The sequence below is a fragment of the Argiope bruennichi genome, chromosome 9 (genome assembly GCF_947563725.1).
Source record: "Argiope bruennichi chromosome 9, qqArgBrue1.1, whole genome shotgun sequence".
NCBI classification, from domain to species: Eukaryota; Metazoa; Arthropoda; class Arachnida; order Araneae; family Araneidae; genus Argiope; species Argiope bruennichi.
Genome location: NC_079159.1, coordinates 92008355 through 92021323, shown reverse-complemented (window position 1 = coordinate 92021323; position 12969 = coordinate 92008355). Strand labels below are relative to the sequence as shown.

At 32.7% G+C, this 12969-nt stretch overlaps 1 protein-coding gene across 1 annotated transcript in view; it reads right to left on the bottom strand.

The window, feature by feature from the left end:
- The window catches only part of LOC129985017 (putative inorganic phosphate cotransporter), a 33461-nt gene that overhangs the window by 13723 nt on the left and 6769 nt on the right, over positions 1–12969 (bottom strand). Inside the window, exons 3-4 of the mRNA XM_056094946.1 lie at positions 11671–11864; positions 8037–8276 (exon numbers count right to left, since the gene is read on the bottom strand). Coding sequence (XP_055950921.1) covers positions 8037–8276; positions 11671–11864 — 434 coding nt within the window. The remainder of the gene's footprint in view (positions 1–8036; positions 8277–11670; positions 11865–12969) is intronic.

Genomic DNA, 12969 nt, shown 5'->3' with positions numbered 1-12969 from the left:
TAAGTGATGAAAATGATGAAGATGTCGTCTCTCCATTTGACCCTTCAGAAGAAGTCATATGGGAAGAATAACTCTTGTGATATTCTTTGGCGATTATGACACACGTGGTCCATCTGTGCATCGGACTGGTCATCTCTGAAGTTAATGAAATTGTTGATTTATAGGAATCAATGAACAGCGATTCTGATACGGAAATCGATAATGGAACTCCCATTATAATTGCTATTTTTCCGATGCTTTACATGATTTGGAAACTATGAAAGCGTATCTAATGCAGCAGGATATAAATGATACAATATTTTCTTCTCTTCATAAACTCGAAAAAGAATTTTTTCTCGTCATCTGTCAAGAAACAGTGGAAAAGTGTATATTTGTGTAGTAGCTTATTAGAACTATTTCAGGAAGTAAGTGCGCATTTTTTTTAATTTCTCGTTTCTGCCCCCTATATTAAGAATAATCCACGATTTAACTAACGAATAAAATTTTCGGTTCCGATGAATTCCTTAAATCAAGGTCCTGTGGTATTTAAGTCATTGCGTTTTCAAGTTATTGTGCATGCAAAAGTACAGATGGATTTGGTTCAAAATTTGATCTAAATCTACAAATTTAGGTTAAAGACCATGTACAAAATTTTATCTATCTATCCAGAAGCAATTTTGAAGTTGTGGTGGAATTCAGATTATTATGATCCGTGCAGGAAGCAACAGGAGGAATATTTTTATACAAACATTTCTTTTAATAATCACATTCACACTCTAAACGAACACAAAGACAAGACAAGACATTCATGGACGCAGCTTAACGGAACAGCGTCATCACATTTCTTATTACACTCGCAATGCATTATGGGATGGCCTCATCAGACATCGCCATCTTGTATCCAAAAGAGAAGATAAGAGTAAATGTAATTTCTACAAAGCATCATATTTATAGACTAACATAATTCCAAACAAAAAAGGGGGGGGGGGATTGGATTCTGTGAGGTCTAAAATGTAAAGATTCGTTAAAATTTTGTGTCTGGATTTTTTTTAAACGATTGTCGTACTTTCATTTCGTATATTTCGTATACGGAAAAAAATTATAACCATTCAAAACCAAGAAATCTACATTAAAACAGTGAAATTATTACCATGCTTTATCAACCCCCGGGGGGGGGGCACCTCGAAATGAGGAAGAGATGCTTCCGGTATGGTGGTTGGATCCAACCACCATAGGTGGGGGATCTGACTCCTCCCATCAATGACGGGACGTACTTCTTTCGGGGAGGGTTGTACCATGGCCGGTGATGGCCCTTAGGATTCAACCACAGTTCCCAACAGTGGTGCTGTTTCGGCGGTTCGGTCATTCAGTTTTAGGGTTTAAATCTGTGAGCCTTTGTGGCGGGTCAGATGGCTGACTTACCATACTTTATCGTTTACAATTTTCTTTTCATTTGTTAAATTTGGTTCGAACTTCTCTAACTATCCGTTAGAATAGCATGAAATCAAAATAAAAACAGTATTTTGGAAATTTAAACGGATAGATTTTTAAATTAGACAAATCATTATTTTTGATTAGATATGAATATCAAATTTAGGTGGCGGATGAGTATCGGATTTTCAAATTATTAGAATGAAAATAAGATTTATCTGATATATATTTACAAGTTCCTAATGACGGCATTTTTTATTTTCTCGTATATGTAGTATAGTGATAGTAAAAAGAATTCGAACTCGAGATTTTGACGAATCTACACGTTTCAGACTCTGAGTTTGAAAAGCATATTTTTAGAAAATGCCTGTTTGTCTGTGATAAAGATAACTCGAAAATGCTTCCAGCTAGACAGAGGAAATTTGGTATATGATCTTTACACCAATTTTTATCAAATTTTGAATAAAATCTGTTCAGAGGGTAGTTGTCTTTCCGGCTGTTTGAATATAAATTAACACAATAACTACAAAAAGAAAAGAGCTAGATAAATGAAATTCGCTACACAGATTTAACTTCTGTAGTGTAGATACTTAGCAGTTTGAAATTTAAGCCGAATTCAACAATGGTTGACCGTCTCTAGGTCTGTATTTTAAGAAACGTTTAAACGTGATAACTCAAAGAGGCAACAACTTAACCCTTTAAAGGGCCATTTTTTTCTAGTCATGTTATGTTAAAATATTTTTAGGCTTGAAATTAGAATAAGAAAAGGGATTCCTTTAGCTTATTAGATAAATTTAATTTGATTAATTAATTTGGTTAATTAATAATTAAGTAACAAATCAAGACACATCATTTTGTCTCAGATAAAGAACTGAAGCATCTAAGTTTCTGTCTTTCCAAAAAAAATTGTCAGAACTTATGCCAACCTACATAATTTCATACAAAGATTGATAAATTTGGTGGGAAGCATACTTCCCACGGCCCTAGAAAGGGTTAAATACATCAAATTTTGTATGGGATCTTGTGATTACAATTTCCTTTCTTTGTCAAATTTTTGTTTCAGTCGATTGAGAAAAACGAGTCTAAAACGTAGATTTTCGTAGACTATTACCCACATGGCAGGAATTAATCGCTAAATAACTCGCCAAGGATGGCACGATAGATTCAGTAAAAATTCTTAATTCATGCCAAAAGTTAATATATCGTAATTATTGTACACCAATGACATGCCAGGCGTTATCTGGCATAACACCTTTATTAGAGATAATGCCAGAAAATTGTGGGGAGACCAATCCATATAGTCTTTTTGCAGTATCAGAAACAATCAGTTTCAGCACTTTTCTCAGTGACATTTCGCGCTCTACAGGTTAAAAATCGTTCCATTAAGCCATCATGATGCTTGCACGACAACGGAATATAAATAAGTAACTCACGTGGCTTTATAATCGGTGTTATAGATAGCCACGTCAAAAGTGAAAAATGTGTTTTTCGGAAGTGTGTGGATCTTACAGAATACGCTTTACGCTTGCTGCAAAAAGTTAATAACGTGGGAAAGGATAATGTCTTTTTTTAATGGGCACGACAGGCTAATGTCCTTTATCCATTATTATAATTATTTGCCGCACGTGCCTTTCACGAGGATGTCAGAAACGTGAGAGCAGTTAATAGCTGACAATTTTGCGACGAAAGTTTCAAAAAATCCGATTATATCATTGAAGAAGAAATCGAAAATCTTTGATTTGCACACATATTTTTGAGCTTAAACATCTGCTCTTGAAGATATCAAGAATTTATCTCGTATATTTGTCTTTCGAAATGATAATTTTGAAATTTCGGAAAATATTCTGGCTAGATACATAAAAAAAATAACAGGAATTCCTTACAACTAACGTTTCTCAAATTGTTGCATGTGGTTGTTATAAAATGTCGTATATCGTTAGTGATCCAGCTGCTGCTTTGCAATTTCTCATGCTTCATTGTGTGTGGTTTCTGATACATCCCACTTTGATAAACATTGACGATATGGTCTTGAAAGACAGCTATATATAATCTGAACACATTTGGCAAGCCCCACACTGATTCTTTTTTAATCACAAAACAGAGCTAAAAGATTTTTCCCCTTTAATAGAGGCAAGAATCTCTTGGGATTCAGAAATATAACTCTTTGCATTGACTCATTTAGCCAATTCAATGCTAACAAGACCGAATTGGAAGTTGGATTTATCAAAAAATTCTAATAAAAAAATGGGTTATGCAAAACTGCTAATATAGTAAGGAAAAAAACATGACCATTTTTTATATTTAAAGCTGGTTAGTACAGATTCAATTTTTATATTTAATACTAATAATAAAAGAGATTGTGTATCTATATGCCAATCTTTTGGTGCTTTAAGGACAACTGTTTAATTTCGATTAATGTCTTATACATTAGTTGCATGTTCGTGATCTCTCAAAAAGTATTTTTGAGCGTCATATTGTTTTATACATTACAGCCGGGTTACTGATTAATCCGTTTTTAAAGTGATAATAAATAAATAAAGTGCTATAAAGTTTAATGTTTCTTTTCTAGCATTGCATTCCCACCCCCCACCCCTTAAGGACAACTGTTTGAGCTAGAATCACCAACTCTAGCAGCAATAAACGTTGCAGGGTTAGAATGTGCACTTCTATGCCATTTTTTTAAATTAATTAGCATTTTAATTGATTACAAACTGTTACATTTTTATGTTTTTATGCTATCGTTTTTACAATATTACACAGAAACGATTAGACTATTGTTGAGTAATTTTTTTTTGTGCATAATTTTGAAATTTTTTTGCATAATTTTTAGCAATACATTTCATTGTTGAAATGATATTTAAACAATTTTTATTCTGTCAACAAATATTTAATTGGAGGACCTTTTTCTTACATTGCTGAAAGCCACAGAAAAAAAAAATGTTTTTTATCTTCACAATTCACACGAAGAATAAGAAAATAAAATTACAGTACCCTGAAAAACAGCATTTAAAAAATAAAATGCACTTTTAATGGCTGTACGATGTCATGGATCTTGACACCATTAAGAAGATTCATGTACACAATTAATAAGAACAAGTGTCAGACTATTGAATACACTACCATTTGTACCCATTATTACTTGATGCCAAAAATTTCTTTGTTCAGAATATCATGAAATGACGCTATGCAGGAGTGATTGACAAATTTTCGGTTGGTAGTAAATAATTAATATGCAAACAATAAATTTCAGTACATAAAAGAGACAATTTTTTAAAAAATAATTTTAAAAACCAGCTATAAACTAAAACTATAATTGTCGACCAGCTGTTCGACTACCATATTAAAAGAGTTAATTTTTAATATAGTCATATCAAACAAATCTGATGAACTACATCCAATCATAAAAAATTAAATTAAAATTAAGTACAAATTTAAACTAAATTTGCATATTAAATACAATGCCTTCTGGTTGATTAGTTTTGCTTGCAAATAGTGAAATAATAAGTGAAATAAGTTGTTGATGCTGGAGGGTTTGTCAAATTTTTATTAGCGATATTTCTTATAAATAGAAGTGAATGGTAATGAATAGGAGATCATTGATAATGTGTCATAAGATCATAAGCTTTCGTATGAAATAATCAATGGGGCTGGTCTCCTCAAAACTTTCTCGCATACTCCCTAATAAAGGTGTTATCCTCCTCCCACCGTAAAAAGGCTCGAACTGGGGTAAGGCCACGAATGCCTTGTATGGCATTGGTGAAAACAGTCGCGAAATATTTATCTTTGACGTGAATTTGTCGTTTTTACTGAATCTATCCTTGACGATTTTTTGGCTATTCATCCGTGGCTTGAGGTTAATAGTATCCTAAAATCGAATTTGTGTTTTAGACATGTTTTTTCAACTGAATTGAAATCAAAATTTGACATTAAACTGAAAAAAAAAACTAGTCACAAAATGACATATTAAATTTTATATATTTAAGCCATTGCGTTTACATTTTCTGGAATACAGGACAGTACAGGGGCAACCCTTTAATGGATTTGATTCCAAATTTGATAGATATCTACAATGTACCAGATTTTATCCATTTCGCTCTCTTCATCTTGCAGTTTTCGGGCCGCGGTGGCTGGTGGTAAGGTCTCGGCTCTGGAGCTGTAAGGTTTCAGGTTCGAGACCCGATGCCACCGAAGGACCGTCGTGTAAGGAGGTCTGTTGCACGTTAAATCCGTCAAGGCCAAACGTCCTCCCGCTGGTGTGGCGTGGTGTGGAGAGGGGGGTGCCAGCTCAGGTGTCGTCCACGTCATCTGACCGCGGTTCAAAATTACGAGGTCCGTCCCAAAATAGCCCTAGTGTTGCTTAAAACGGGACGTTAATGTAACTAACTAACTAACTCATCTTGCAGTTATAATGTTTACTTAAATTCGAACCGACAAACCTTTTCTGAACGGATTTCGTTTAAAATTTGATAGAAATCTACAGATCAGATGTAAAGACTATATGCCAAATTTCCTCTTCTTATTTTAAGCGTTTTAGAATTGTCATGCCCACAGATAGACAAACACGATCCCAAAAAATTGTTTTTCATACTGAGGAAAGTCTGAAACGTGGTGATTTGTCAAAATTTCAAGTTCGACTTTCTTAAAGATTACTATAGTCCCTCTATACTTCGAATGCGAGTAAGAAAAAATGGACGAAATCACTATATAATGGTTTTAAATCGAAAATTATATCTTCAGGATTGTTTTTTCATGGAGATTGAACAGTAAAAGTTTTTTTTTTTTTTTTTCATTTTTTTTTTTTCAAAATTAAAGAATGATGAATGAATAGGAGAACAATGATAATGTATTTAGATGTTTAAAACCTTCATATGAGTCAAAAATTGGCAAAATTGGACAACTGCTTGAGGTTGAAGACTAGTTCTTTACTTTTACTCATTTTTTTAAATATATAAATACTGATATCAGTAAATGAGTGAATGAATAATTTATGCAATTTTAATAAACAAACTATACCACTATAGTACAATAAAAATTCGAAATGAACAGAGAAGAGTGTTCAAAGTTTGAAAATGGAATGAGAAGTTTTTTATGGCTTTTTGGGAGGTGTGAAGGTATTACATGATACTGATATATTCATTCAATAGTTCTTGAGTGAATTAAAACATTTGAAAAATTAATTAGTTATCTTCACTAAGGGCACAAGATATAGACAGATTTAACTAAAAGAGTAAGAGTTCAGAAATAAAAACCGTTTTTTCCTGCAAGTGTCCTAATTTTGAATTTATAAAAATAAAATGGAATCATAAATGATTTTTAACATTATATTAATAGGAAATTCAAGTGACCAAAGAAACCAATGGAAGTCAAAACCCCGAAATTTTCTTCCATCCGCATAAAATTGTCAACCTGAACAGCATGAGTGTTCAGATTTTTATTTTTAGAGTCCCGGATTGAGAGGTGTGCCTTGAGCTGTCACTGAGAGCATGTCACTGGAAAACAATAATTACGAAAAACCCTATTAAACGCAATCTTCGGCGATTAATCGCTGCGCGTGGTTAATAAGTTGTAGTGAATACCTAACATAAATCATATATACCTATTATGAATCATATATATATCGATCATAAATCATATCAGATATCTGTAAACTACAGGCTCCGTCGAGGCTGTGTGTGAAGTAATAGAAGCGCCGCTCATCATCCGGGTATGCTTCTAAAAAGCTATTCTCTTTCTTTCTCTTCGGAACGCTCTCGCGCACTGCCTCGGCGAAATTCATAGTAAAAATCAAATGTTTAATTTCTTTAGTTAAATTGTAAATAAAGTTATTTTTATAAAACTTTGTAATAATTGGAGTCACAACAAATACACGCAACCCTAATTACGACAATGTAATTACCAGAAAATCGAATATGTATTTCGGATGCCTTTTTTCCCTAATCGATAGACACCAAAGTTTGACATGAAATAATAATTGTAAACACAAAATTACATACCAAATTATTTTATTTAACTCATTGCGTTTTTAATATAAAAGTACCGAACGACAGACGGCTAACTCCTTGGCGAATTTGGTTACAAATTTGGAACATGTCTATACTTCAGATGTTAAATCTGTGCACCAAATTTTAACCATCTAGCTCTTGTTGTTTTGTAATTACCGTGCTAGCTCATTCAGATAGCCTGACGAACAGAATGGATTTCGTTCAAAAACTAGAAATCTGCAAATTTGGAGTAGAGACCATGTATACCAAATTCCATCCATTTAGCTCAAAGCGTTTTTGAGTTATTAAGTTCACAAACGTATAGAAATAATTCCAAAAACGAGTTTTTTTCGGATTTAGAAAGGTCTCAAACTCGGAGATGCTCGAAAATTTCGAGTTCGAATTTTTTGAATGATTATAACACTTTCTGTTTCGATTATAATACTTCTTAGCTCCCTTTATATCTGAGAAAGTAAAGTTCAAGTCATGTTCTTTTTATTGATGCATTCTATATTCCCATTTCAAAATATTTGAATTGCATAAAAGTGATCATAATTAACACAAGATATAGTATATAATATAATAATATGATATTATATATACTCTGTGAATGAATAATAATAATACTCCCAATATATTCCTAACCTGGCCGAATCCTTTGAAGATTTGAAGAGCCATGACTGGATATCCACTCAAAAATGCATTGGCGACAACAGGGATGAGGGTGTTGGCGACGGCGGCGAGTAGTGTACCAATCAAAAGAACATATTTAGCACTGACCAGTTCGGACACGCGTCCTCCCAAGAGCTGAGTAGCGGCTAGACCGTAGAAATAACTGCTAAGAATGTGACCTTGTATATCTGGGTCCCATAGGAAAGGTCCATCCTAAGAAGAAAAGAGCTGAATTTAAACAAGTCAGATTAAAATTATAAAAATGCATTTTTATTAGTAAACTAAAAAGTAGATTTTTTAGTTTTAATTATTACTTAATTTTCTTGATATTAATCTCTTGATTGATTTTTAAAAAAATCTAATTTGGTGACATTTTTTATTTGGAGAATGTGTCATCAAATTAATTGAGTTAAAAATTCATAGAAAACTTGACGTGTTCATAGATCAGATATGGACGAATTGTAGTGTCCTTGAAAGAATTAATAAAATTTTGTAAATTTGTGAAGAGATAATTCATTGTCCATATTAGGCACGGAACCGACAATTAAGGGAATAATTTATAATTCATCGATTAAGATAAAATGTTAAATTTTTTCTCAAATTATTACTAGATGGCGCCACCTTTATTAGTTAAAAAAATTAATTAAAATTTATATTAATTGATAATTAAACTTGGAAAATATTAAAATAGTGCAGTGCCATCTTAAACTCGTAAGTCTACAAAATTTGAAAGCTGTAGCGTAGCCTCACTAAATGAAAAAAAAAAAATTAAAAATATCGCCTTTATAAAGATGAAACAAATCAATTTAAATAAATAAAATAAAACTTTTAATGCCCTTTTAAAAGTTTCTCTAGTATTTAGTGTAGAAAATCCAAATCAATGCACCTCGAAAGCCAAATGACATGATCGTCTATTATTTAATGTTCGAATTGAAAAAAAAAAAAAATCAGTTCTTGAAATATTTAAAATGATACAATTAAAGTTTATTAATGATATATTTATGTAAGATTAATTCTACTTCCTTTTTGAAATAATATAATTTTTTTCTAAGTAAGCATATTTTATTTTTCTTATAAATTGCTCATTCGACGTTTCTTTCATATTTTGCGTTTGATTTTATGAAAATTTTATAATTTAAACCAAAAAAGAGTCATATTGATTTTAGTCCTTCATAAAAACAACTGTTGAGAACACACTTTTTATTGAAAAAAAAAAGCATTTCTAAAAATTATTTTTTACTTTTTAACCCTTTATTACAAATATTATGGGATCTTGATATACATTTTTTTTTCTCATAAATTTAACTTTTGGTGGCCTCACTCATTTGGAATCAAAATTTAACTAATTTAATCGATTAATTAATAATTAAGTTCTGAAAATATTTAAAATGTATATTGTGTATCATCGAAGTATACAACTGTAAGAATTTCATAGCTCTATTCCATCAGGAATTGAGTTAAAGGAATTGAATTGAGAGTATGTTTACAAAAATGAAACAAGTCGAATTAAATAAAATCATGTAAAACATTCAACATGCTATTAAAAAAATTACAAATAATTATAGATATCTATGTAAAATATCAATGTACGAAATAATCTGAAAGTAGCTGAGGAGATAGTAGTTGCAGTAATATTGTGAATGTATCTAATAGCGACAAACAATTGATAGAAAGAAACCTAAAACGAAACAATGGCGCATATTTCTTATCTGATATGAGTTAACGGATTTATAATAAATATCCCATCTGAAGATAAAATAAAAAAAATTTTTAGATATAGACTCGTTTGCTAATTTGTTCAATTGAGTTTAGGCAAAGAATAGTAGAAGCATAATTGTTTCATCACATTCAATTTTTATCTCCATGAAAATGAATCAAATTACATGAAGAAGCAGTTAATAATAATAAAAAAAATAATCAGAGACAAAATTAAGATTCAAGGCAGATCATTATATATATATATATATATGAAAATAAGATTTCATAAATATTTATATAATCCATATACTTGAAACATTCAGGATGCCTCTGTGCAAGTTTGAGGTTCGAACTTGCAACGTTAAGATTCGTAGCCGCGTAACAAAGCCACTAGACAAAAGTGTGCACTCGTGTCCGGGAGTTGTTATCTGGCTTATGAAGTTACCACCACACCTCCAAAAACAATGGTATAAGTGTTTATTTCCTTACATTGAAATTAGAAATATACTTCCAATAAGGTATGCATGTGCATGTAATTTTTTCCGACTTCGGTAGAGTAGTACAATAAAAAAAATTACAAAAAAAAAAAAATTACAACACCCACAATGAAAAAGTATCAGTGAGCACAATGTTCATCTTACAACCATCCATTCATAAGAATAAAAACTTTCTAGTTTCTATCTGTCAAATTTACTGCGATATTAAAAGGCAGATTTATCGACTTAGATCATTTATCCATACCACTGAGTAATGTTTAAGCGAGGCTATCTGTGATTTTCAAGGATAATATACATACTTCGAAAGATTATTTAAAGGGCAGAGTCAGGAAATGGAAGCTTATTTATTAACTTTGGTTAAATTTTTAAAAAATATAGTCAGATAGTACATTAATTGAAGTGCTTAAAAAGTTCCAACATAATGTCAATCAAAATTAACTGAATATTTAGTCACCATTCAGTATATTGTTGTACAAAATGGATGCAGCCAAAGAGTTTGTAGTGATCGTTCTAATTCTCTCGAAGAAAGCGCGCCAAAGTATGATGTGCTAGGATAGAACCTGGGACCTTGTGATTTGCAGTCTAGTAACTAAACCATTATACCAGAACAATTGTTCGGGTAGAGGAGCTGTTAACTGGCTTATATGCTATTCACCACGAACTCTCCCTCCAGTGAGTCGGAGGTGAGACGAACGATATGGATGTTGAGTTGTGATGTATTTTAGCTGTTGTCTTAATGGGCCTGTACCCAGTTTTGAGTAGCGCCAAGCGTTATGGCGAGCGTTTTGTGGTTGCTGATGCGCCAAGTGAGTCTGACGGCTTTTGGGTTGCTGCGTCAAGTGAATCTGACGACTTTGGTTTGCAGCGTCAGGTGAATCTGACGACTTTGGTTGCGGGTAGATGGCGCCACAACAGCTGTGTGAAGGTTGAAGGATCACGTCCGGGTCACCAATTTTAGCGGTATGTGATGTGCTAGGATAGAACTTGGGACCTTGTGGTTTGCAGTCCAGTAACTAAACCATTATACCAAAACAATTGTTCGGGTAGAAGAGCTGTTAACTAGCTAATATGCTATTTACCACAAGTTTCTAACAATGCCACATCATACATTTATTGAAAATTACCATTAATGACCTTTAGAAGAAAAGAAAAACGATTTTTATGGTTCTGAAAGTGATAGTTTTGAAAATTAATATTTCTATCTCAATTAGTTATATTTGGTATAGTTATATTTGTCTTACAAATTGCTTTTTCAGATAGGAAGGACTTGACTTTACCTAAGGTGGTTCAATAGTAAAATTTGATCGTGTAGTTAGTTATCCCTGTGGCTATTATAATTGTTATGGACAAAAGGTTAATTTTGAGTTTCGTTATCAGTTTAAAATAAATGCTACAATCCAGTTACTGCATACTTCCTGTTGTCGTCTCACTGCTCCATAATCATATTTGCATTCTTCTTTCCGAACTTCTTGGGGAAGTTCACTCTTAATCGCCGTCCAATTCACCATGGCCACTATTCCAATACTAATATTCAGTCTCAGAGCACTTAGTACGAAGAAGCACCAAAAGCCCATCAGAGCCAAAATGTAACGAATTTGCAGAGTTCCTGTAAAAGAAGTGACACGTAGACGTTTGAAGTCTTTTGATGTACAAGGTGATCAGAAAGTTTTTTTGAAAACTTCAAACACCTACGCATTTATACAGAAATAAGTTATTTTTGAAACTAAGCATAGCAGATCCAGAGAGCGTACTTTACAGAAGTTCCCGAACCGTACCATATCATTAGGCTACGGTGGCATAATAGTAAGATATCGAATTAGAAATTTTAAGTTCCAAACCCAATTCCATTGAAAGATTCGCTATGCATGGGGACCTAGTTAAAGTTAAATCTGATTTCATAAGCCTAATTCTGTAATATTGGTGTAGTGTTGAAGTTGAAGAGGAGATCAAGTAACAGATCAAGTATCATCCTTGTTATCTGGCCACGTCCCAAAATAATTTGTGCTCTACTTCAAAGCGGGTCGTTAATATAATGAAACATGTTATTAAATAAAATAAAATAAAACGATAGTTGGATACAGTATGCAATATAGGTTTGGAAATTAAAATAGTACAACAACCGATTTGCAGGGATAGCAGCATATGAATAGAGTATAGTCTCGGATGCTAAATCTTTCAAGCATTTACTTTAATTACTCCAAAAGTTTGTTATTACTACTCCTTCTTATTTGTCATTGTACTTATAATTTTGTATACCACTAGCATTGCCATTAATGATGCAATTATTACTATGTGCGACTATGAATTTGCTCTTCATTAAGCCTCTATTATACATTTTATTTGACGTATCGATTATTTTTACTTAATGCGAGAATAAAATCTCCTTTTATTGTCTTTGCGTTCCAAATTTTATAATTTATCTTAAAAATCTCGTTTTTCCGGATGCCAGATATATCTTTAAAGTTTATCAATGATCTTTTGAGATACCTTCTAATAACCCCTGAGGGGCACCTCGAAATGAGGATGAGATGCTTCCGGTATGGTGGTTGGATCTCGCCACCCTGGAGGGTACACAATGACGGGACGTACTTCCTTCGGGAAGGGTTGTACCGTGGCCGGTGATGGTCCATAGGACTCACCCACAGTTCTCGCCAGTGTTGCTGTTGCGGTGGTCCGGTCATTCAGTTTTTGTTATCCGTGTACCTTCGAGC